Source organism: Callorhinus ursinus, unplaced genomic scaffold (genome assembly GCF_003265705.2).
Source record: "Callorhinus ursinus isolate GAN/ISIS: 27379988/994484 unplaced genomic scaffold, GSC_fseal_2.0 scaffold8, whole genome shotgun sequence".
Classification (NCBI taxonomy): domain Eukaryota; kingdom Metazoa; phylum Chordata; class Mammalia; order Carnivora; family Otariidae; genus Callorhinus; species Callorhinus ursinus.
The window spans coordinates 40,001,708-40,024,232 of NW_027397070.1; the positions used below are offsets into that span (position 1 = coordinate 40,001,708).

At 36.1% G+C, this 22,525-nt stretch overlaps 1 protein-coding gene across 11 annotated transcripts in view; it reads left to right on the forward strand.

The window, feature by feature from the left end:
• GPHN (gephyrin) overlaps positions 1-22,525 on the forward strand; it is a 633,555-nt gene that overhangs the window by 499,005 nt on the left and 112,025 nt on the right. For all 11 annotated transcript variants that reach the window (XM_073895379.1, XM_073895381.1, XM_025869865.2 and 8 more), the window contains one exon: positions 14,042-14,179. In XM_073895379.1, coding sequence (XP_073751480.1) covers positions 14,042-14,179 — 138 coding nt within the window. The remainder of the gene's footprint in view (positions 1-14,041; positions 14,180-22,525) is intronic.

Consider the following 22,525-nt stretch of genomic DNA (forward strand, 5'->3'; position numbering starts at 1 on the left):
GGGACTACATTAAATTTTAAAACTTATGCATAGCAAAGTACACAATCAACAGAATGAAAAAGCAACCTATAGAATGGGACAAAATATTTGCACACCATGTATCAGATAATGAGTTAATCTCTAGGATATAGAAGGAATTCCTACAATTCAACAACAAAAAGCAATTAAAAATTGGGCAAAGGACTTGAAATATACATTTTTCCAAAGATATACAAATGCCACTGAGCATGTGAAAGGATGCTCAGTATCATTAATCATAAGGGAAATGCAAATCAAAACTGCCACTACAAGAAAGAAAAACAGAAATAACAAGTGTTGGTAAGGATGTGGAGAAATTGGGAAATTGGAACCCTTGTGCACTGCTGGTGGGATTGTAAAATGGTGCAACTACTATAGAAAACTGTAAGGAAGTTCCTCAAAAAATTAACAGTAAAACTGCAATATGATCCAGCAGTCCTACTTCTGAGTATATATCCAAAAGAATTGAGAGCAAGATCTCAAAGAGATATTTGCATATCCATGTCCATTGCAGCATTATTCACAATAGCTTCTGCAGCCTAAATGTCCATCAACAGATGAATGAATACATATATATAATGAAATATTACTCAGCTCAGCCTTTAAAAAGAAGGAAATCCTGTCATATGCTAGAACATAAATGAACCTTGAGACATTATGCTAAATGAAATAAGACTGTCACAAAAGGCAAAAACTTATATGAGGTATCTAAAATAATGAAACTCATAGAATCAGAAAACAGAATGGTGGTTGCCAGGGGCTGGAAGGAGGAGGAAATGGGGTGTTACTGTTCCATATGTATAGAGTTTCAATCACACAAGGTGAAAAACCCTTCTCTCCCAAATTCCAGACTCCTCTTTTTGTTACATACTGGAATCACCCCTTGATATTCTGCTGGGATCTCACATTTCCCTCATCAGAACCAAATTAAGTACCCTTCCCTCCAAATTGTCCCTTTATTGCTATCTTAGTTAATGTCATTCCCACTTACCCTCATAACCAAACTTGAAATCTCATCATAACATTTACCCATCCTTCCCAAAGCACGGTCATAGAACCATTTATTATGGCTCTTCTAAATATTCTTTTTCCAGTTCCTATTAGTTCAGGCCTTCCTTGTCTCTAACTTTTAAGATTGTTGTAGCATACTAACTGTTCTGCCTGACTGCAGTCTCTCTTCCTTGCAAGCTACCATCAGTCAAGTATTGCATTTTTAAATATGTATCACTTCTTTATAAAAAATCTTGAATAGTTCTCCATTTTCTACAGTATTAAGTCTCTTCAAATCCTATCCTTAACTGAGATGACCACCGTTATGCCTTATATTTCATCCTTTCCACCTCCAGCCTCATTAGGTGAAGTACTTTTAGTACTTCCAAATCTCTATTATTTTGTTCATTCTGTTTCAAATGTTCCCCCCCTTTTTCTTATTGTTTAAAGCTCAATTGTCACCTCCTCTGTGGAACTTTACCATTTGTGCCATCAGAATTAGTTATTCCCTTTTCTGCATTATCATACACAGTTTTTTGTTTTAACATTAAAACATAAGCATTTACAGGTTCGTTTTATTTTTTCCTTAAAACACTCTGATTTCTGTGTTCCATGAGACTGAGAAATAGGAATCTCATCTTATTCAGCATTACTCCCTAGTGTTTAATAAAGTGCCTTACATAGAGAGAGTATTCAATTTATTTTTAGTAAGTGAAGTTGAAGGAAAGAAAGTCTCCCTAGCATAATATAGGAGAAAGCACACCAGCCAAATTCTGGACATCTGGTCTTCTATTTATTTAGACATGTGATGTTGAGCTAATTTTTCAAACTTTCTATGGTAAAACTTGTTGTCTACAAGAAATCTTTTTTTTTTAAGATTTTATTTATTTACTTGACAGAGAGAGAGCACTAGTAGGCAGAGAGGCAGGCAGAGGGAGAGGGAGAAGCAGACTCTCCACTGAGCAGGGAGCCCAACGCAGGGCTCGATCCCAGGACCCCAGGACAACAACCTGAGCTAAAGGCAGCCGCCCAACTGACTGAGCCACCCAGGCGCCCCTACAAGAAATCTTTATAGGTGTCACTCTTACATTAAAAACTTCAAGATGTTGGATTACATGATAAAATTATGTAAATGGTTTCCAATTGGCTTACATGATAAAGTTCAGTCTCCAAAGCCTAGCATTCAAGGGCTTTTATGGTCTGCTTTTAGTTACTTTTCTAGCCTCAACTTCTTCTGATCCGCATTAGGAACCCAGTGCTCTACCAATATCAATCTCTACATTCTTCCCTAATCATATTGTATACAGTCTCACCTTGGCTGCTGTATCACTCAAACAGGATAATGGAGAATTTAATAAAGGAACTAGTTACAACAGAGTAGCCGGGGTTAAAGAAAAGCAAGATAAGTTGAAGAACTTTGGGGGATAGCAAAAGCAGGAAATTGTTGCTACTCTTAAAAGGAGCCAAGGAAGGGAATAAATGTCTAAAATAAGTCTGTTATGGAGGCCTGCCTCACAGAGCTAATTGTTTTTATTAAAGGAACATAACCACTGCCAACCAGCAGACAGGAGGCCAAAGGAATAAATATCTTGTCTGTATTCTTGTGCTCTCCATTCTTCTGCCAATGGTTTCCATTGGTTGAACTCAAGCAGAAGTCACAGGTATAAGGATTCTCTTGGTTCTATCCATAAATGCTAGCCCTTTGGGGCACAGAGCAGGGTAGAAAAAAGTGGAGACAAATGTGGGAAAGCAAAAGCAGCTGCTTTATTCAAACTGTTCTTTCCACATGAATTTAAATCTATCTCAGATGATAACTCTATTAAAAATAATATTAATGCAAATATCTAACATTTCTTTAGGGAGGGAGGGGGAGAGGAAGAAGGAGAGGGAGAGGGGAAATCTTAAGCAGGTTCCACACCCAGCATGGAGCCCAACAACGTAGGGCTCAGTCTCACAATTCTGAGATCATGACCTGAGCCGAAATCAAGAGTAGGATGCTTAACTGACTGAGCCACCCAGGCACCCTTAATGCAAATATCTAACATTTATGAAGAGCTTACTATGCACCGAGCATTCTGACAAACAGATGGGGGGGGGTGCAGTTTGAGGAGGAAGGTAATAAGGGAAATAAGAGGCTGGAGAAGTTACCAAATTATGACCTCCAATTGGCCATATAGTTTTTGCAGATGAACCTCCTAATTGCCATGCTAATGGGTTTGGATTCTATTGTAAAGGTTAATAAAGGAATTTGAATATGGAATGACAAGATTAAATTTGAAATTTTGAAAGAACATTTACTACTATGTGAAGAATGGATTGATTCTGGGTGAGATCAGAAGCAGGAATCTGATGAGAGCTTGAATTAAAGCTGGAGCAATAGAAATAGAAAAATAATACAGGATTTTTTCAAATATTAAGGAATCACAATTTACAGGATTGGGAACTAGATATGGAAGGTAAGGAAGTCAAGAATGACCACCAGTTTCTAACTTAGGCAACATGAATTATAAGATCTTATATTGATATGACTCATACTTTATCTTTATAGTCTTAAAAAATAAGCAGGTGTTTGCTAGCTGGACTGGAAATAAAGAGCAGTTAAGACAGATGTGTGAGAAAAAAATCATGCTGTGTACTAGAAATTATTAAGTTTGCTATAGCTGGAATAAGGGTATATGTAAGAGCAAAGAGGGATGAAATCAAAGAGAAAGGACAGATCATGAAAAGCCTAACACATTACTCTAGGTCATCTGAACTGTATCCCTAGGGCAATAGGAAGTTTTTTTTTAAAGTTTTTATTTTAATTCCAGTATATTTAAAATACAGTGTTATATTAGTTTCAGGTGTACATGTAAGAAACTTTTTTGATGGTTAAAAACACAATTAAATCAGATGCTGTTGAGAAATTTCCTTAGAACCCCAGAATTTGGACCATGACTTTGGAAGATATTGGCTAGGGTTGGCTAAGAAAATAATTATTTCAAATTTTAAAACATTTATTAAATATTTTTAAGTAATATAGGATTATTGTCAAGAATCTGAATAATACAGAAAAGTAGGAAAGAGAAAAAAATCAGTCCTATACTACTACTTAAAGATAACTGCTACTAACACATATAATTATTTTCTTCCATTATACACATTGGATTGTATTTTAATTCTACAGTTATAGTCATACTGTGATTTATACTTTTTTAAAAAACGATAGCCCTCATATCAGCAGAATTAGTTGTGAATTTTTAGGCCTATCGAAAGGCCACTTTTTAGGCTATCGAAAGATGAGAGTCATACCAAGTGCCCAATAATATAGAATAAACTCTATAGTCTCTGCTTATGTGCAAAATACTTTAAAAACTAGATTTCTATTTTCCCCAAGGACACTGACTCAGTCTTCATATTTGCCTGTATGATCACCTGTTGTAAGATTTTCTTTCTCAACTATACAAATTGACATCTACCACATGCCTAATGATCATGTTTAACAATGTTTACATCTTAAAAAAGATATTAGTCAAAATTTACTTTTTTATTAGTCTGTCATTAAAACTAATAACTAGGATAGGCATTCTGGAGTTGAAGCTTTATGTGCTTATACCTAATAATATGAAAAACAACACCATCTAGAGAAGATTAACTAAGGGAAATGTGACTTTTATGAGCTGATAAAACTCTTTTAATTACAAAAATGACTTGGAACTTCTCTTGGTTCTTTTCCCCAGGGCATTATAGAGACTAGTGAGTTAATGCTTAGAAAGGGCTTTAAAAGATACTTGTTAGATTCCACTTTTACAGATATAATGGCATGATTTCTAAAGAAAAATTACTTTTTCTCTACCATTGTCTTAAAGAATGTTTAGAACAAGGACCTACTGAAGAAAACAATTCTAATTTTGCATTTAATGCTAGTGGCACTTATGAAAACATTCCAAATAGAAGCTAACAAAAATATATTTATGTTTATATATATGTGTGTACATATATATATATACACATACACATATATACATACATACATTTATATTAATGCCTCTGAAATTATATCCTGACAACCTCTTTGGGAAATAAGAGAATTCTCAGCTTTTTAGCTATTTAGGTTTAAAAAGGGGGTCCTAGCAGCCTAACAAAGCAAGCTGAAGTTCAGAGACCCAAAAAGGGCACAAAACCACAAATCAGTAGCAGGACAAGAATGAACCAAGGGTTTTTAAATCAGATAATATATTTGTTTGTATTCCTGAAGCAGAATGACAGCAAAGTGGAGGGTAATTACCAAGAGTGTAAGCAAAGAGAAAGATCTGATGAAAGAAAGTTTGTGAAAGGGGAAAGGGAAAGATTGTATCTGAAAGAGGAAGATTATGTTGAAAGCTGGTCTTTTGCCATAGTAGCTATAACCAGTACCCACAATATTTAATCTATATACAGCACTAGTGCTGCTAATAAGGGCAAGAACCTAAGGATCATGGTTTGAGGCCTTCCTCAAGAGCCCTCAGTTCTTTTTTTTTTTAATAATTTTTTATTGTTATGTTAATCACCATACATTACATCATTAGTTTTTGATGTAGTGTTCCATGATTCATTGTTTGTGCATAACACCCAGTGCTCCACACAGAATGTGCCCTCTTTAATACCCATCACCAGGCTAACCCATCCCCCCACCCCACTCCCCTCTAGAACCCTCAGTTTGTTTTTCAGAGTCCATCGTCTCTAATGGTTCATCTCCCCCTCCGACTTACTCCCCTTCATTCTTCCCCTCCTGCTATCTTCTTCTTTTTTTTTCTTAACATATATTGCATTATTTGTTTCAGAAGTACATATCTGTGATTCATCAGTCTTGTACAATTCACAGCGCTCACCATAGCACATACCCTCCCCAATGTCTATCACCCAGCCAACCCATCCCTCCCACCCCACACCACTCCAGCAACCCTCAGTTTGTTTCCTGAGATTAAGAATTCCTCATATCAGTGAGGTCATATGATACATGTCTTTCTCTGATTGACTTATTTCACTCAGCATAACACCCTCCAGTTCCATCCACGTCATTGCAAATAAGAGCCCTCAGTTCTTAAAACACTTGTAGTGAAGTCCAGCCCCATAAAGACAGTCATGAAAAATTACAGCCACCTTAACTCAAAAGACTTTGCTTGCCTTTGTTGGGTGTTTAGCACTTGACTCCTACTTACAGTTTTTTAAAAATAATTTTATCCTTAGAGCACCTGGGTGGCTCAGTTGGTTAAGCATCTGCCTTCAGCCCAGGTCATGAGTGGGCTCCCTGCTCAGTGGGGAGTCTGCTTGTCCCTCTCCCTCTGCCTGCCCCCATCTTGCCCCACGTGCATGCACATGCACGCAAATGCTCTCTCTCAAATAAATAAACAAAATCTTTTTTTAAAAATGAAAATAATAATTTTATCCTTTTTAGTGTTGCTTTAGCTAATCTATTTTATCATTATACTTCTAATATCATTTTTTCACTTAATCTCTTTTTACCCTATACTCTCAGCTAATTTTATCTGTTTACTTTTAATATTATATATTTAGCTTACTTGTATGTAACGAATTGAAAATAAAAGCAGAAGGAAGATAGCTATAAAGACAGTTCACACCTGACCATAGGAAATAAATTACTTTTTCCTCCTTTGGCCTTATAATTTTTCTATAGATAAACCTCCTGATATAAAGATAACCTATAAGGACTTACTTACAGTGTTACTTACTTAGAGTGTTAATTACTTAGGCAGTACATACACTGAACCCAAAGCTAATTTTCCATTTCTCTGACTGCTTGACCACAGCTAAAATATTTTTTATTCTCATTTTTCATTTCCCTACTGCACTGACCCTTTTACCACTTCTAAACAAAAAGGTAAAGAGAAGAAAACCCTAGTTTCAATTTATTGTTAATAAATGTTTGCAATTGTTTTTAAAAAATGGACAAGTCTAGTAAAAAGGACATTGAAATTATTGACCAGAATAATGTTTGAAATTGTATATAATGTTTATCTCTCAGCTCATCTTTGTCAAGCTGTATATTCTAGAGTGATTAAAATCAAGCATTTAGGACCTTATTCAACGAAAATTTTCTATGTGACCACTATGTGCACAGCATCCTTGGGCTTTGACGTTAAGGCAGTTTTTCCTTTCCCAAAGCTGAAAATCTATTTAACCTAAACAAACTATCATTTTCACTCTTTAGGTTTCCTAGGAAAGCTATTCATTGTTTTAGGTGGTTTGCTGCTATAAAAGATCCAGAAAGTAGAAATATAAGGAATTCAAGCTGCAAATAGTATGTTAAAGAAAGGTAGTATTATTAATAGGGCAGAACAAGCCTCTTCCTTGAGATTTTCTGTATATCCAAAGAATGAATAATTATTTACACTTTTAGGCAGTTTTGTTGTTTTGAGGAATAAAGTTTCCTCTTGAGGATTTTAATTTAATCAAGAAGAACCTGCATGAATATCTTGTTTCTTTTTTTTTTATTTTATTAAAATGTTATTTTAGTCACCATAGAATACATCATTAGTTTTTGATGTAGTGGTCCATGATTCACTGTTTGCATATAACACCCAGTGCTCCATGCAGTACGTGCCCTCCTTAATACCCATCACCGGGCTAACCCATCCCCCTACTCCTCTCCCCTCTAAAACCCTCAGTTTGTCTCTCAGAGTCCATAGTCTCTCATGGTTCGTCTCCCCCTCCGATTTCCCCCCCTTCATTTTTCCCTTCCTTCTCCTAATGTCCTCCATGCTATTCCTTATGTTCCAAAAATAAGTGAAACCATATGATAATTGACTTTCTCTGCTTGACTTATTTCACTTAGCATAATCTCCTCCAGTCCCATCCATGTTGATGTAAAAGTTGCGTATTCATCCTTTCTGATGGCTGAGTAATATTCCATTGTATATATGGACCATATCTTCCTTATCCATTCATCTGTTGAAGGGCATCTCGGCTCTTTCCACAGTTTGGCTATTGTGGACATTGCTGCTATGAACATTGGGACGCATATGGCCCTTCTTTTCACTACATCTGTGTCTTTGGGGTAAATACCCAGGAGTGCAATTGCTGGGTCATAGGGTAGCTCTATTTTTAAATTTTTGAGGAACCTCCACACTGTTTTCCAAAGTGGCTGTACCAACTTGCATTCCCACCAACAGTGTAAGAGGGTTCCCCTTTCTCCACAATCTCTCCAACATTTGTTGTTTCTTGCTTGTCCATTTTTGCCATTCTAACTGGTATAAGGTGGTATCTCAGTGTGGTTGTAATTTGAATTTCCCTGATGGCTAATGATGATGAACGTTTTTTCATGTGTCTGTTAGCCATTTATATGGCTTCTTCAGAGAAGTGTCTGTTCATGTCTTCTGCCCATTTTTTGACTTGATTATTTGTTTTTTGGGTGTTGAGTTTGAGAAGTTCTTTATAAATCTTGGATACCAGCCCTTTATCTGTAGTGTCACTTGCAAATATCTTCTCCTATTCTGTGGGTTGCCTCTTTGTTTTGTTGACTATTTCCTTTGCTGTGCAGAAGCTTTTTATCTTGATGAAGTCCCAAAAGTTCATTTTTGCTTTTGTTTCACTAGCTTTTGGAGATGTATCTTGAAAGATGTTGCTGTGGCCGATGTCATAGAGGTTATTGCCTATGTTCTCCTCTAGGATTTTGATGGATTCCGGTCTCACATTGAGGTCTTTCACCCATTTTGAGTTTATCTTTGTGTATGGTGTTAGAGAATGATCGAGTTTCATTCTTCTGCATGTGGCTGTCCAATAATCCCAGCACCATTTATCTTTTTTCCATTGCATATTTTTTCCTGCTTTGTTGAAGATTATTTGACCATAGAGTTGAGGGTCCATATCTGGGCTCTCTATTCTGTTCCATTGGCCTGTATGTCTGTTTTTGTGCCAGTACCATGCTGTCTTCATGATACTGCTTGTAATATAGTTTGAAATTGGGCAGCGTGATGCCCCCAGCTTTGTTTTTCTTTTTCAACATTTCCTTGTTGATCAGGGGTCTTTTCTGATTCCATACAAGTTTTAGGATTGTTTGTTCCAGGACTTTGAAAAAAGTCATTGGAATTTTGATTGGGATGGCATTGAAGGTACGGATTGATCTGGGTAGCATAAACATTTTAAAATATCTTGTTTCTATTATATTATGTTCTATCATTTGAAATCATCTTTTCTTCATTTACTTCTAATTTAGAGTGGATTTTCAAGCCAAGATGAAACATTGTATATTAAGAATTGTCAGATTGAAAAGGATGCATTTGAATTGGGGAAAGTAATTTCATTGGTATAAATAGCTCATTTCACAATGGCCATGCCATAAGAAAAAGGTTACTGCTATATGACAAAGATCCTTATTAATTATTCTACTCAGTAGAAAGGAATCCATTTGTACTTTCTGTGCCCCTTTGAAGGCCTTGTATATCACAGACATTGCCATTAGTATTTAAACATATCCTTCATGATGGCAATCCTGATTGAATCCATACTATTTTTACACTGACTTCTTATATAGTCTTTTTAGTAGTTATAACTGCTACATGGAAGATAGGAAATCTCAATAACATTTTGAGTACTTTACCTGCAAAGATTCCAAGCTCAAATATAGTCAATCCCACATCTGGACTTATGCACCAGAAAATATAAAAGTGACAATTTAAGTTTTACTTATAGAAATGTAGATTTCTAAGAGAAACTTCCAGGTCACCAATCTGTGGCTAATTTGGAATTGCTTTAATCCTGTAAGTCTACTTGAGAAAATTAAACTGATTGCAGAAGAATGCTATCAATTTAGATGTTATGATAATTCAAACCTGTTATTCTTTGCTCAATTCAGACATCTACTAGTGGAGGGGATGTCTAAGTCTAGACATCCTTTCCCCATCCTTGCCCCACTTGCATATAAAGATCCCATATCCTACAGCACTTTGTAGTTTATTTTTGTTAAAGTAGCTACCCTGCCTACAAATTATCAGTGATAGCCATAGATCACCAGCTAATTTTACTATTATAAGTTAAAATAAATATTCCCTTGAACACTATAATCTCCTATATAGGACACATATTTTCATGTTAGTTTTGTAGAGTACATGAGTTGAATGGAGCTAATGCCCTCACAGATTCTCTTTGTGACCATTGGTATTTCTTTGTAAGGTAGCTATAAGAATATATTTATGGCCATGAAATAATCTTTGCTTTATAGGAAAAACTATCTGAATTTTCTCTCAATTTCTGGATATTTTTTATCCAAAAACCAAACTGCCTTTTATTATAACCTTCTTACTTTAAAAAAAAAATTATCCTTTCCTTCCTTTCTACTTTACCAAACTGGATTTTATGGACCATTCAGGGAAATTTGGCTGCTAAGCTATAATCCGTCTCGCCTTCAAGACATAAAAGTACATACTTTTTTTCCTCTTCCATTAGATTTTCTATGCTGGGCTCAGAATCAAGAAGAGGATTAGTGTGTGGAAAAAACAATTCTTGATCCTTTTTCCTGTCTGATTGAGTTCTGTAATGGCCAGGACAAATAAAAGTGCTTTGGGATTATAACTTGTAAAATAAAAGGAGTCAGAGATAACTATTCTTAAATTTTCTGAAACTTTCACTTTGAAGCTTCTTGTGAATCACTACTGTCAACATCAGAAAATAGTTGAAATCATGTTTCTTTAAAAAATGGAAGCCAAAAATTTAGTAAAATATAGGGTTTACCTTCAAAGGAGTTGCTACAGTTGACTAACACAGGTAAGACAAATATTTAAATGTCTATAACATAAAACAGAAGTGGTAGGTGCCCTAAAATATATATATAAATAAGGTACAAAATTATTTTAAAGATTTTGGGGAAAGATTTTTCCAGGCTGGTAGGTATCCACACTGTAATTTCCACTTAGAGAGAGACAGAGAACCACCAGTCTCTGTAGTTAGAGAACCATCATCAGGTGGTTTACTACCTACCTGCTCTTATTTTTTTATTTACCATCTTTCCTTTCCACTGAGCTGTAATGTTCTTCATGGCAGGATGTATCCCGCTCTGTATCCCAAGTCCCTAACCATAACTGGCTCATAAAATGCATTCAAGAAATATTTGTTGAATAGATATGTGTATCACTGATAATCAACCTAGCTTTCTAATAAGAAAAATTCTATTACAAAGCAATTCAACAAATAAACTGTTCAGTTAAAAAGTAAAATTTTCTCCTCAGAAACTAAACATTTTAAAAGGACAGTTTTTACAAGGTTTTACACAATTTGCACCATAAAGAAAGTAAAACATACTTTAGAAAATATCATCTCTGAGACCTATAAACCTGAATAAAAAACAGAAGAGCCTATCTCTATCATTTTCTCCAATTACACTGGTTGTGACAATACGTTTTCATGATATTTAATGAGAAGGGTGGGACTTCGGTGAAAGTGAGAAATAAATTTATGTTTCAAATTGTAAGTAAATGATAAATCATATCATACATAATCCTTTATAAGCGTTCACTTAAATTTTGAGTAGAAATGTTATTCATGTTTAGCACTAAATCTCTAAGGCCCTTCAAGCTTTGAAAATTTTCTAATTTTATGATTGCCTATTGGAGAGAAATGTGATAAGTATAAGCATCTTTATATGTCTTTTTCTTTCAGTACTTATGACAATATCATTCATCTTAGAATGGAAACTCTTTGAGGTGGTACCTTTGAGTTTATTCAGTGAATATGTCTGAAGCAGCTTCTGGGGTTGGGTTGGGGTATAATAATAAATTGCAATGACTGGGAACTTAGAGACTACTGAGAAATATATATAATCGTGATAAAGTGGATTAAAGAAATAGGAGCTTATTTGTCTTTCATATCAAAAGCCTGTTGACAGGCAGTCCAGGGCTTGTACAGCAACTCAATATTGTCAGCAGAGGCTCTTTTTTCTTCTCGTATTTCCATACTTACTGTGTGGGTTTCCACCCTCATGGTTAAAAAATGGCTACGGCACCTCCCAGTATCTACCCATGTTCCAAGCAGAAAGAAGAAAGAAGGGCAAAAGCTTTCTCCTCTTAAAGCTTTATCTCTTTATCGTCTTATTCACCATAGGAACTCTGCCCCCAGGGACTTCTTCCAACATCTTACCAGCCAGAACTCTATCATATGACCACACTCTGCTGCACAGTGGCTAGGGAAGAATGGAGTTGTGGATAGCAGACAGGATAGCCAACCAACTGTGTTTGCAGTTACTCCTTTTCTGTTTATCATCTGGGCTATAGACCTTTAAGGTTCCAAAGAAAAGACCAACTTATTTATGCATGAAAATATAGTGATCTAAGAAGTCCCTTTTTGTCATTAAATGATTCATTAATTTAACAAATTTTTTTTATTGCCTAATATGTGCCAAATACTGTTCTAGATACTGGACATAACATTGAACAAAAAAGACAATGGAGCTTACATTCTATGAAGAGGAAGGCTATAAACAAATAAATATAAATGTATATATTATATAAATTATAGGCATATGGATATGAATATCCATACATATATGTGTGTATTTATTTATATATCCATGAAGAAAGGATAAAAAGAATAGAAAATGATGGTGGGTAATATTCTACATAGGATGTTTAACAAAGGCCTCTCTGATAAGATGATATTTTAGCAATGACCTGAAAGAAACGAGGGATGGATGGAACCATTATACCTGGGGAAGGATGTCAAAGTGGACAAAATACCAAGTACAAAGACCCTGAGGAGAGATGTATTTTGCATGCTCAAGACAAGCAAGGAACCAGTATGGTTAGAGCACAGTGATCAAGAGGGGAAATGATAGGAGATGAGGATAGTGGAAGCCATAATATGTTGGACTTCGTAGGCCATAGCAAATATTTTATTCTGAGTGAGACGGAAAGTCACTGGAGAGTTATAAGCAAAGATTAGCACAATCCAATTTAAAATTTAAAAGGATCACCATAACTACTATGTGGAGAATAAATTATAGTGGAACAAGGACAGTAGTAGGGAGATCAGTTAAGAGGCTATTCAGTTTCCCAGGAAATAAATGATGGATCCAACTATTGTAGTAATTGTGGAGATAGTAAGTAATAGTCAGATTCTAAAGATATCTCAAAGGTAGTTTAGATATGGTTCTGACAGAAAGAGAAGAATCAAGGATGTTTCCCAGATTTTGGATTAATAACTGGAAGAATCAAGTTGCTATTTTCTGAGATGGAAATTGTAAGAGACTAAAACATCATAAGGGCAAGATAGAAGGGTGGGGGAATTAAGAGTTTGATTTTGAACATGTTAAGTTTCAATTGCCTGTTATGCATCCAAGTGCATGTTGGATGATTTATAAGTTTGGAGATACACATTCTTATCCACCAGCTGTTTAGATGACATTTAAATCTAGAGTTGAAGGTAGAGGTTGGGATTGGAGATATAAATTAGGAGTTTTAGTGTATGGGTAATATTAATGCCATGAAGGAGAGTGAATAAGGAGTGAGTAGCTAAATAATCTTTTCCTGTGACTTTTCTTAAAAAAGAAAATTTCCTATGAACTCCTAAATAAATTCAAGTTTGAGTATTTCATTTTACTAACTAGCTCATTAAGTGTTCGATGTTTAGTATGTGGTTAAGGACGTTAACTCTGAAGCCACACTACCCCGGTTTGAGTCCTGTCTGTGCTGTTACTAGCTCTGTGATTTAGGCCAAGATACATAAACCTCTCTTTCCTCATCTATAAATAAAGATAATAATAATGCCTCCCCATAAGGTTGTTGTGAAGGTTAATTAGAATAATGCCATAATGCATAGTAAGCACTCAAAAGGATTATCCAATAACATTAAATTTCACCAAGTTTTGACACATAATATAACACTACTGGCTTGGGTTAATATTCCACCTAAGCAGGCTATATTTTGGAAGAAGGAGAAGATTTCTTACCTTGTAATGTTCATTTACAGACATATGAAAATGAGAATTGATGATATTTATAAGACATTACCACTTTGTAATCACTGTTTCAGCATCATAGTCTTAGTTAATTATCTTCCTGTTTAGGTCACAGTGCTGTTGATATCACCAAGGTGGCTAGAAGACACCGCATGTCTCCTTTTCCTCTAACGTCTATGGACAAAGCTTTCATCACAGTCCTGGAGATGACTCCGGTGCTTGGGACAGAAATCATCAACTACCGAGGTACTATTATATTTGCCCATTGTCTTTTCTTTTCATTTTTTTCCAAGTAAGATTCATATAGTATAAATACATGGTTTTCCTGAAGGAGAAGGTTATTAACCATTATCACAATCACTATCATCATTCTTTTTGCTTTTTTGCTTCTTATTTCTACTCAACTCTAAGATCAATCTTAATGGTATATAGAATAAAGCACGTATAAAGCCTCTTTTTCATAAAAAAATAAAAAGGGAAGGAAAATAATCAACCTTGTTTAGCCTGTCCGTCAAAATACCAATACTCTAGAGGCACCTGAGTGGCTCAGTCATTAAGCGTCTGTCTTTGGCTCAGGTCATGATCCCAGGGCCCTGGGATCGAGCCCCGCATCGGGCTCCCTGCTCTGTGGGAAGCCTGCTTCTCCCTCTCCCACTCCCCCTGCTTGTGTTCCCTCTCTCGCTGTGTCTCTCTCTGTCAAATAAATAAATAAAATCTTTAAAAAAAAAAATACCAATACTCTAAACTAAAGAAAGGATTATCAGGGGCGCCTGGGTGGCACAGTTGGTTGGGTGTTCAACCTTTGGTTTCAGCTCAGGTCATGATGTCAGGGTCATGAGATCAAGCCCCGCCTCAGGCTCCATGCTCAGCAGGGAGTCTGCTTGAGATTCTCTCTCCCTCTCCCCCTCTGCTCATGCATGCTCTCTCTCTCTCTCTCTCTCTCTCAAATAAATAAAATAGGGGCACCTGGGTGACTCAGTCAGTTAAGTGTTCAACTCTTGATTTCTGCTCAGGTCATGATCTCAGGGCCCTGGAATCAAGCCCCACATCAGGCTCTATGATCAGTGGGGAGTCTGCTTGAGGATTCTCTCTCCCTCTGCCCCTACCCCCACTCTCTCCCTCTGTCAAATAAATAAATAAATCTTTTTTTAAAAAAAGACTTAAATAAAATAAGTCTTATAGAAAAAAGAAAGAAAGGATTATCAGCACCAAGTGAGGAAAATAGTTAACTCTATGTCTGCCTGATGTCCTGTTGTCCTTTTTGTGGGAGATAATAAATGTGTCTTGTAACCATGTTTTCCTTTGTGGAAAACGTCTTTTTAAATATAAAATATCAAAACCATATTAATTTATCCATTGATCACTGAGCAACCAGTCTGACCTCTGGGATTTCTGCTTCATCCATCTTCCTGTTTTCAGTGAGAAGCATATAAGCTCTTAGGTTAAAAGCACATGGAGACCAGCCTGTGGAAAGACAATGGATAGGTAGTGTTCTCCATTGTTTTCAGTTTTTAATCAACCATTTTCTTTTCTAAAAATTCAGCATAGAAGTTTAAGTGCAATTTGAATAAAATATAGTTTCTCAATTGTTTTTGTTATACAGATAAACACAAAAGAATTGATTTTACAAATAAAAGACTTCATTCATGGATCATAAAATATTCATACTTCAATGAACAATAGAGAGCATCTATACCAACACCATAATTTTTCTGCTAGGAAACTCAGAGCAGCAGAAAAGGAATAGGATTAAAGCTAAGACTTACATTCTTCTTTTTACTACATGATAGTGCTCTTCTTTCAGTATTAAAATACCAAAAATAATGGTAGAAAACATAATAAGTTATGTTAAAAGGCCTATGGGGCACCTGGCTGGCTCAGTCGGGGGAGCATGTGACTCTTAGGATTTCGAGTTTGAGCCCCATGTGGGGTGTAGAGATTAGGTAAGTAAATAAAACTTTTTAAAAAAAGAGTCAAAAACCAGTGAAATATTAAATGCCCAGTTCTGGCTCTTTGGTCCCCAACCCTACTTAGACAAAAGTTGTTTTTATATAGTTATATATCTTTGCCTTATATTCTTCTAGGTATGTGTATATCATTAGGCTGAAACCTTTTCTTTCATTTTTGTTTTACTCCTTATTAAAGGAAATAAAGATTTAAAAATTGGAGTGGGGAATTAGTCAGCAATTAACTATGTGATTTCAGAAAGCAATTATAATGAAATAGGTTTCTTTGTATTATTAAAAGCAAAATATTCAGATATTTTTATATCAACACCAAGACATTTTCAGAAAATATGAATATAAACTTAAGTTGGAAAAAAGTTTAAGTAATACTTATTATAAAAATAAGTTAACATCCCTGGCTTGTGATAATTTCAGGGTAGTTTTCCTTAATATCAGTCCCTTGGATGATCTCACTGTTTATGCCAAAGTCACATTTAGATAGAAATTCCAGTTCTTCTAAGGAAAAAAACAGAATTAAAATGGCCATTTTTATTTTTCTTTTAAGAAAAAAAATGCTGGGGTGCCTGGGTGGCTCAGTCGTTAAGCGTCTGCCTTCAGCTCAGGTCATGATCCCAGGGTCCTGGGATCGAGCCCCATGTTGGGCTCCCTGCTCCGCAGGAAGCCTGCTTCTCCACTCTCCCACTCCCCCTGCTGTGTTCACTCTCTCACTGTGTCTCTTTCTGTCAAATAAATAAATAAAATCTTTAAAAAGAAAAAAAGAATGCTGGCAAATGGATTCTCTTTTCCCTTCATGTGCTTGTTTCCCCTTCATTTGTTCACTAAATCAGTTGTCACTCATAAGTAAGCAAGCTCTTCATGGATGGTTAATTTTCTTGTCAAGTATTTCCACCCATGATGATGAGAAATAATAGAGAGGTTTGCATTCAACCTTTAAGTTTAATCAAACTCAATTTTTAATGCAAAAGGGTATTATAATTAAACCTCCCAAGCTCTTTAGTTAGGTATTTAAAAAACAATACCATATATAGAAACATATTCAGTTTGTTCAACGAATATTTACTAAACATCTACTTAATGTCAGGTACTATGTTGGGTCCTGGACATAAAAGGTGAATAAAATGAAACTCTTGCCCCACGGACCCCACTATAGTATAGGAGAGAGACAGATAGATAATGTGGTATTCGTCTCCTTTATTGGCTTTTGTAGGCTTGCTTTCCTTTTTCAGTTCCTTGAATGTAAACTTTCTTTAGAGTTTTCATCTTTGGCCCTTTTCAGATATTACACTTTTACTTCAGATAACCTTATGTTTCAAATATTACGTGATTTCTAGTTCTGTATCACTTCCCAGACCTTGCCTGAGCTCCAGACTCATACACCAAATGTATACCTGCTGCTAGTAAATTTAACATGACCAATACTAAACTTATCCTATATCCTCTGGAATCTATCCTTTGTTCTCCATCCCCACCGCTATTGATTTAGTTCAGATCTTTATTATTAACTTCCCAGATAATTATAATAGATTCACCCCCCCCCATTAGCATCCTTCCAATCCATTCTCCAATTTGATGCCAAAGTACAGACATACCCCGGAGATATTGCAGGTGTTCCAGACACCACAATACAAAATGAATATTGCAATAAAGCAAGTCAAATGAATTTTCAGTTTTCCACTGCATATAAAATTGTGTTTATGCTATACAAACTCTGTTAAATGTGCAATAACATTATGTCTAAAAAAGAAAGTACATACCATAATTAAAAAATACTTTACTGGGGCACCTGGGTGGCTCAGTTGGTTGGGCATCAGCCTTCAACTCAGGTGAACCCGGGGCCCTGGGATCGAGCCCCACATCGGACTCCCTGCTCAGCGAGGAGTCTGCTTCTCCCTCTGCCCCTTCCCTACTTGTGCTCTCTCTTGTGCACTCATTCTCTCTCTAATAAATAAATAAAATCTTAAAAAAAATACCTTACTGCTCTCCTGAAGCTACTATTACACTATATGTTAACTAACTAGAATTTAAATAAACATTTTTAAAAAATACTGCTGAAAAATGCTAACCATCATTTGAGCTTTCAGTGAGTCACAGTCTTTTTGCTGGCAGAGGGTCTTGCCTCAATGTTGATGGCTGCCTACTGATCAGGGTGTTGGCTGCTGAAGGTTAGGGTGGCTGTGGCAATTTCTTAAAATAAGATAAAAATTAAGTTTACTGCATCAATGGACTCTTCTTTTCACGAACAATTTCTCTGTAGCATGTGATGCTGTTTGATAGCGTTTTACCTGCAGCACAATTTCTTTCAAAACTGGAGTCAATCCTCTCATATCCTGCACTGCTTTATCAAGTAAGTTTATGTAATATTCTAAGCCTTTGTTGTCATTTAAATAACCTTCACAGCTTCTTTACCAGGAGTAGATTCCATCTCAAGAAAGCACTTTCTTTGCTCATCCATAAGAAGCAATTCCTCATAAGGTAAAGTTTTATATAAGATTGCAGCAGTTTAGTCATATCTTCAAGTTCTACTTCTAACTCTAATTCTCTTGCTCCCTCCACCACATCTGCAGTTACGTCCTCCACTGAAGTCTCAAACCCCTCAAAGTCATCCAAAAGGGTTTGAGTTAACTTCTTCCAAACTCCTGTTAATGTTAATATTTTGACCTCTTCCCACAAATCACAAATGTTCTTAGCAGCATTGAGATATGAATTCTTTCCAAAAGGTTTTCAGTTTACTTTGCCCAGATCCATTAGAGGAATCTCTATCTATGGCAACTACAGCCTTATGAAATGTATTTCTTAAATAATAAGACTTGAAAGTCAAAATGGCTCTTTGATGCATGGGCTGCAGAATGGATGTGCTAACAGGCATTAAAACAGCATTGATTTCACTGTGCATCTCCATCAGAGTTCTTGGGTGACCAGGTGCATTGTCAGTTAGCAGTAACATTTGAAAGGAATCTTTTTTTCCTGAACAGTAGCTCATAACAGTAGGCTTAAAATATTCATGTTATTCCATGTTATAAGCCAATGTGCTCTCATCCAGGCTTTGTTGTTCCATTTATAGAGGACAGGCAGAGTAGATTTAGCATAATTCTTAAGGGACTTAGGATTTTTGGAATGGTCAATGACCACTGTCTTCCACTGAAAGTCACTAGCTGTGTTAGCCTCTAACAAGAGAGTTAGACTGTCCTTTGAAGCTTTGAAGCCAGGCATTGACTTCTTTCTAACTATGAAAGTTCCAGATGGCATCTCCTTCCAATAGAAGGCTGTTTAGTCTACACTGGAAACCTCTTGCTTAGTGCAACCACCTTCCTTAATTATCTTAGATAGATCTTCTGGATAACTTGCTGTAGCTTCTACATCAGCACTTGCTGCTTCACCTTGCACTTTGATGTGATAGAGACGGCTTCTTTCCTTAAGCCCCATGACCAGCCTCTGCTGGCTTCAGACTTTTCTTCTGCAGCTTCCTCACCTGTCTCAGCCTTCACAGAATTGAAGAGAGTGAGGGCCTTGCTCTAGATTAGGCTTTGGCTTAAAGGAATGTTGTGACTGATTTGGTCTTCTATCCAGAACCTTCATAGTTCATTTTTATTTCTACTAGATGCACCTCTAAATATTGAATTTCATCCTTCAGTCACTGAGTAGAAAAAGTATGGGGAGTGGGGAAGGGAAAACTAAAAGGCCTTCACAGTTCTCTGAAATCCTAAATATTTTACCTGTGCAAATTCTCTGACACCTACAATTAGAGAAGCCCATAAAGGAGAGCCCGTGTTTCCTGAGAAATGTCTAGAACAACTGAATCTATGAAGCAGTTTGGAACTGTAACATCTCTAAAAAATTTTTTATGTCTGAGAAGAATCAACAGTAATTCCAGAAAACGAAGGATAAACATGTACAGAAATGCTGAAAGTGATTGCTGTCAAGGTCAGAGATATGGGGTAACTCTATGAAGGAATTTTGAGTATAATACATGAAATACTTAGAATATTACAGAAAGAGGGTAATTCAGAGATCAAGTAGTCTCTCTTACTTTAAAGATGAGGGAGTTGAAAACCAAAGAAGTGCAATAATGTTCTTAAAGTTGGACATATGGTTATGATTGAAACCTAGGATAACCTAGGATTCTTGACTCCTAGTTTGCTGTTCATTCCACAACAGTACACTACATTTCAAATCAGCATGAAAGTTATTCTAAAAACAAGTGCCTAGATGTACATGTATATGTATTATTTGTTTTAATCTGTTTGGACTGCAGATGAATTTTCTGTTGTCTCTGGTCTATTCTTTAGCATATTTATATTTTCAGCTCCTATCTGCAAGCAAGACCTTTAAGGAGCAAGTGCTCCACTGATTATAAATAAACTTCCGTTGGTTTCTTGGGAGAGGCATACCTGGAGTAACAATAGATGAAAGTATTTGTCAGACTACCATATACGATTCATCCTCTTTGCTTATAAAATGCATGACATGAATAAATTACAACTTCACATTTGGTATAGCACCAGCTACTTACTTACTGTAAGGCAGATTAAAATATTCTGGCACCACTCCCTGTAATTCCCAATCTCTTTGAGTGAACACTGGAAAAACCTGAGCTTTCAATAGAAAGAATTCTGCTTTCTTAGGACCATTATTTTAGATTACAAGCACAAGGCTTTCTTATTTAAGATTACATGACCAAAGATTTCAGCATCTCTGACTTGGGTTCTTTGTTTTTCCACAAAGGGCTTAAACTTTAAGCTTTCCTTTTAGAACTGGTTTGAGACAGTAAAGTATCTCTTTTAGATTACTGACCATAGCAGTAGGACTTCTCCCTGTGTCTTACTTAATAGTTAGGTAACTGCCTATTTTCTTTTTTTTTTTTTTTTTTTTTTTAAAGATTTTATTTATTTATTTGAGAGAGAGAGAATCAGAGAGAGCACGAGAGGGAAGAGGGTCAGAGGGAGAAGCAGACTCCGGTAACTGCCTATTTTCAGGCAGTAATCTAAAGCAGAAATTCACTGCCTTCTAAAAGAAATGCAGAAGCTCCTGATTCCAAGCCATAGGAGATTATCACCAAAGTGGTTCACAAGTCAGGCTAGGAATTCATTAACTCCTCCTGACAGTTCAGAGCCTGTCAGAAAATAAAGAAAAAAGAAGTAAGGTACACTGGCAGGAGCTTATCAGACATATTCTTTGCCTTGCTTTCCTTTTTAAGTAGCTAAGAGACCTTAGGCAAGCTACATAACCTTTCTGAGTATCATTTCCCTCATACATTAAAAATAGAAATAATGTCTACCCAGTAAGGTCATTATGAAGTACTATTAAAAGAAACAGTATATATAAATCAGTTTTTCACAAAGCTGTCATATTTGGAATTTAGTAACTGATTCCCTTCCCTTCCTTCTCTATGTTGGGATTCTAAGATTGTGGCCTTAGGATAAGCACTTGTAAATTACAAAGTCAAAGCTAGAATTCCTTGGCTCAGGTGCATTTGTTGGTCCATGTTAACAATCTCTGGATCCCTATGCATTTTGTTGTAATGAGATTTACATTCCACCCACCCGGGTCATTCAGGCCTGTGCTCCCTATCTCATTGGAAAATTTACCTAAAATCCAGGGACGCCTGGGTGGCTCAGTTGGTTAGGCGTCTGTCTTCGGCTTGGGTCATGATCCCAGGGTCCTGGGATCAAGTCCCACATTGGGCTCCCTGCTCAGCGGGGAGTCTCCTTCTCCCTCTGCCTGCCACTCCCTCCCTCTGCTTGTGCTCGTTTGCTCTCGCTTTCTCTCTCTCTCTGACAAATAAATAAAGTCTTTTAAAATAAAAAAAAATTTACCTAAAAAACAGGTTTCACTGTTTTTCTCCTTATCTCTGGTTGAGCTTTACAAAATTAAAGCAGAGGGTTGAGACGGTTATTCAAATATTTCAAGTGAAAGCATAAATTTTTATTATCCAAATTACTGCCTCCAGTTTCTACCTACAGTCCAGTAAGGTCTTAATCCAGGATGATCCTCTTTACCTGCAGATATCTCCTGGGGATTGGTCTGTGCTGGCATTTGCTGTAGGTTTTTATATCAGTGTGGCCATTTGAATTCATTCATAATTCCCTTCAGATAGTTTCATCTATTTAGTCCGTAAACTTCATTACACCTCTAAAATGTGTACATCTCATTAAATTCTCCTATTTATGCTTCTGATTACATGATTCCCTTCATATTTCTCCCTGCATTCCTCAAATATAAACATCCCTATCTATATATTTTTGATGTGTCTTTATGTGCATGTACATGTGTGTATGTGTGTGTATAATCACAATGTCTAGAGAATTATGCTGTTTTTGATATCCAAAGATTATTGATTATATTACCAATCTATTCTCTGTATCTGTGCTCTAGGTGCTTCCCCCCTCCCCAGTATTGTGGATATACCACATGTGTGCTATTATCACAATACTTACAAAACCTCTTTGTGTGGGGGAGTTATTTTTATAATTATATAATTGAGTAAAATTAACTCACATAGGAATCAGACTTAGAACATTGGCCTAATTATCCCTGTGTTGCAAGCAGGTAGACGAATCTTCCTATTTCATACTTCCTTTATGCATACCATCATATATTTCCATATATGTATCCTCTTTTCTTAAAT